The following is a 3,974-nucleotide window of genomic DNA, read 5'->3' as shown; positions in this document are numbered from 1 at the left end:
CCTCCCGCGTAGCTGGGACTACAGGCGCCCGCCACCTCGCCCGGCTAGTTTTTTTTGTATTTTTAGTAGAGACGGGGTTTCACCATGTTAGCCAGGATGGTCTCGATATCCTGACCTCGTGATCTGCCCGTCTCGGCCTCCCAAAGTGCTGGGATTACAGGCTTGAGCCACCGCGCCCGGCCTAAAAAAATATTTTTAATAGAGATGAGGTTTCACCATGTTGGCCAGGTTAGTTTCCAACTCCTGGCCTCAAGTGATCCACCCACCTTACCTCCTAAAGGGCTGAGATTACGGGCATGAGCTACTGCACCCAGCCAATTTTTTTAATTTTTTGTAGAGACAGAGTCTCACTACATTGCCCACACTGGTCTCCAATTCCTGGACTCAAGCAATCCTCCCACCTCAGTCTCCCAAAGTGCCAGGATTACAGGCATGAGCCACTGCACCCAGCTCAAATGTGATATTCCAAAGGATGCAGGTGGCTGTGTTGGGATGACCAATGAAGGTAAGGGACAATGGAAGTACAGGGTGAGGGCAATGAACAGGACACATCTGAGAGCCTGGTTATTGGCCTTGACTATGGGAGTGTGTTGATGCTTCACAAAGACCCCAAAGACCCCCCACAAAGAGGTCACAGAAGCACAGGCCCAAATGGTCATTATAAACCAGGAAGGTGGCCACACTGACAGGTAGCAATCTCACTTACAGTTTGAGTCTTGATGCTTTGTCCATGGTGTTCACTGTTCTGCATCTAATTAGAAACAAGAGGATGCATTTTGTGAGTTTCAGCAATTTAGAACCAAACATCACATCTGACAACCTTGGAAGCACTGTTCCCCCTTCATCTACCTGTACACACAGAGCTACAAGAAGGGTGGATCATGAGAGTTTTCAAGATTACACTGTCTCCTCTATAATGAGAAAAATGAAAATGTTTCTACTTTAAAAAAAAATTTAGAGACAGTCTGTCTCTCTCCCAGGCTGGAATGCACTGGCACAATCTTGGCTCACTGTAACCTCAAACTCTTAGCCTTGAGATCTTCCTGCCTCAGCCTCTGAAGTAGCTAGGACTACAGGTGAACACCATGCTTAGCTAATTTAAAAAATTTTTTTAGAAATGGGATCTCGCTATGTTGCCCAGGCTGGTCTTGGACTCTTGGCCTTTCAAAGTTCTGTAGGGACACTCTAGAAAACTTATTCGAGATAAATTTCCTTCCACTTTACAGCAACATGGATGGGACTGGAGGCCATTATCCTAAGTGCGATAACAAAAAGAGAAAGTCAAAAACTGCATCTTCTTACATATAAGTGGGAGCTAAACAATGGGTAAACATGGACATACAGAGTGGAATAATAGACACTGGAGATGCCAATAGGTTGGAAAGAGAGAGGGGATGAGGCATGAAATATTACCTATTGGATACAATATACACTCTGGGTGATGGGTGCACTAAAAGCCAGACTTCGCCACTATGAAATATATCCATGTACCACAAGTGCATTTGTAACCATAAATCTACAAAAATGAAAATGAAAAGCAATAAAAACATGCTTAAACTAAAAACAACCAACCAACCAACAAAAAGAAACCATTTCCTTCCACAGTAAAATGCAGTTTACTGAACACGTCTCATAGATCGTGATTGGTCTGAAAAGAGTCCCTGTGCCCAGGTTAGGGTTGCAATTTACCACCAGAGCCAAGTGCTCGGGTGTCCTACGGATTCTTTTTTCTTTCTTTCTTTCCTTTTTTTTTTTTTTTTCTTGGGATGGGTTCTGGCCATGTTGCCCAGACTGAACTCAAACTCCTGGAGNAAAAAAAAAAAAAAAAAAAAAAAAATTCAAAAAAATTAGCCATGTGTGGTGGCGGGCGCCTGTAGTCCCAGTTACTCCGGAGGCTGAGGCAGGAGAATGGCGTGAACCTGGGAGGTGAAGCTTGCAGTGAGCCAAGATTGCGCCACTGCACTGCAGCCTGGGCTAGAGTGAGACTCCATCTCAAAAGAAAAAAAAAAAAAAGAATTGGGTTTGACATTAATAGTATACTAATGTAAAGGTGAAATTTGGCTTATTTGGTACAAAAATCATATAGGAAGCAATGTCAAATATAAAATGGGGTTTGGATTTCTTTAGACTGTATCCATATATATATGTTATTGGTATGTGTTCCAAAATGAAGGAAAACTCCTGTAATTCTGATATATCTCAGTGTGTTATCAGTAATAATTATAATTGTTATGTTAAATTATTATATGCCACAGAGGTAACAGATTTCCTTGTCAAGTGTATCTTTAACTATGGCTACCCTAAAACTTTGTCATCCATAAACAATTGTTGTCTTTTCTTGGTCCTCTTTAGAAGGGGGTTTTATAATCAGCTATAAAGCTCTAACAGGTGCTCTTGAATGCAAGTTTTTGATAACTTTGGAGATTGTGACATCACAATAGAGAAAAAATGTTCAGGACTCTTGTCCTAGCACTTTGGGAGGCTGAGGTGGGTGGATCACTTAAGCCCAGGAGTTCCAGACCAGCCTGGCCAACTTGACACAACCTGTCTCTCCAAAAAACACAAAGATTAGCCAGGTGTGGTGGTGCATGCCTGTAGCCCCAGCTACTTGGGAGGCTGAGGTGGGAGGATCGTCTGAGCCTGGAAGGCGGAGGCTGCAGTGAGCCAAGGCTCACAGCATTGCATTCAGGGAGACAGAGTGAGACCCTGTCTTAAAAGAAAAAAAAAAAAAAAGGCCAGGTGCAGTGGCTCACACCTGAAATCTCAGCACTTTGGGAGGCCGAGGTGGGCGGATCACGAGGTCAGGAGATCGAGACCATCCTGGTTAACACAGTGAAACCATGTCTCTACTGCAAATACAAAAAATTAGTCAGGCGTGGCGGTGGGTGCCTGTAGTCCCAGCTACTTGGGAGGCTGAGGCAGAAGAATGGCGTGAACCCAGGAGGCGGAGGTTGCAGTGAGCCGATATCGCGTCACTGCACTCTAGCCTGGGCGACAGAGCAAGACTCCGTCTGAAAAAAAAAAAAAGAATTGGGATCTCACTCTGTCATCCAGGCTAGCGTAGAGTAGTTAGCTCACTGCAGCCACAAACTGCCAGGCTCCAGCAATCCTCCCCCCTCAGCCACCAAGCAGCTGAGACTACAGGTGTGTGCCACAAACCTGGTTAATTTTTTTTTATAAGATATGAGGTTGCACTATATTGCCCAGGCTGGTCTTGAACTCCAGGCCTCAAACGATCATGCCACTGTGCTCGACCCAATTTTATTATTTTTTGTATGTCTATCCAATTGTCATAACACCAATTTATGAAAATAATATTCTTTCCTGATTCCTGGCACCATTTTTGAAACTCAGTTGACTCTCTATATATATATGGGCTTATTTCTGGAATTTCAATTTTATGGCATTGATCTCTAAGTCTGAATTGCCTTATGCATTTGACATGAAAATTTTGCTGCTGCTAGAGACTGGGTGACATAAATTGTACATCAGAAAACTTCTGGCTAGCGCAGTAGCTCCCGCCTGTAATCCCAGCACTGTGGGAGGCCGAGGTGGGAAGATTACCTGAGGTCAGGAGTTTGAGACCAGCCTGGCCAACATGGTGAAACCCCATTTCTACAAAAAAATAAAAATAATTAGCTGGGTGTGGTGGTGGGCACCTCCCAACTATGTGGGAAGCTGAGGCAGAAGAATCACTTAAACCCAGGAGACAGAGGTTGCAGTGAGCTGAAATCATGCCACTGGACTCCAACCTGGGCAATAGAGCAAGACTCTGTCTCAAAAAAAGAAAACCACTGAGGTCTTCCTAGAGGGTAATGATCATCTGCACAGTGCAGCCCATCATGTATTTTCTTTTCTTTTTTTTTTTTTGTCAAGACAAGGTTTCACGGCTGGGCGCAGTGGCTCAAGCCTGTAATCCCAGCACTTTGGGAGGCCGAGACGGGCAGATCACGAGGTCAGGATATCGAGACCAT

At 44.3% G+C, this 3,974-nt stretch overlaps 1 protein-coding gene across 2 annotated transcripts in view; it reads right to left on the bottom strand.

Annotated features, from left to right (window-relative positions):
* ZNF490 (zinc finger protein 490) overlaps positions 1 to 3,974 on the bottom strand; it is a 48,010-nt gene that overhangs the window by 35,046 nt on the left and 8,990 nt on the right. For both annotated transcript variants that reach the window (XM_017888521.1, XM_017888522.1), the window contains exon 2: positions 707 to 751. In XM_017888521.1, the coding sequence (XP_017744010.1) occupies positions 707 to 751 (45 nt within the window). The remainder of the gene's footprint in view (positions 1 to 706; positions 752 to 3,974) is intronic.

The sequence above is a fragment of the Rhinopithecus bieti genome, unplaced genomic scaffold (assembly GCF_001698545.2).
Source record: "Rhinopithecus bieti isolate Rb0 unplaced genomic scaffold, ASM169854v2 scaffold_15296, whole genome shotgun sequence".
Taxonomy (NCBI): Eukaryota; Metazoa; Chordata; class Mammalia; order Primates; family Cercopithecidae; genus Rhinopithecus; species Rhinopithecus bieti.
The sequence above is the reverse complement of the archived record's forward strand: the minus strand, read 5'-3'. Positions and strand labels throughout refer to the sequence as shown.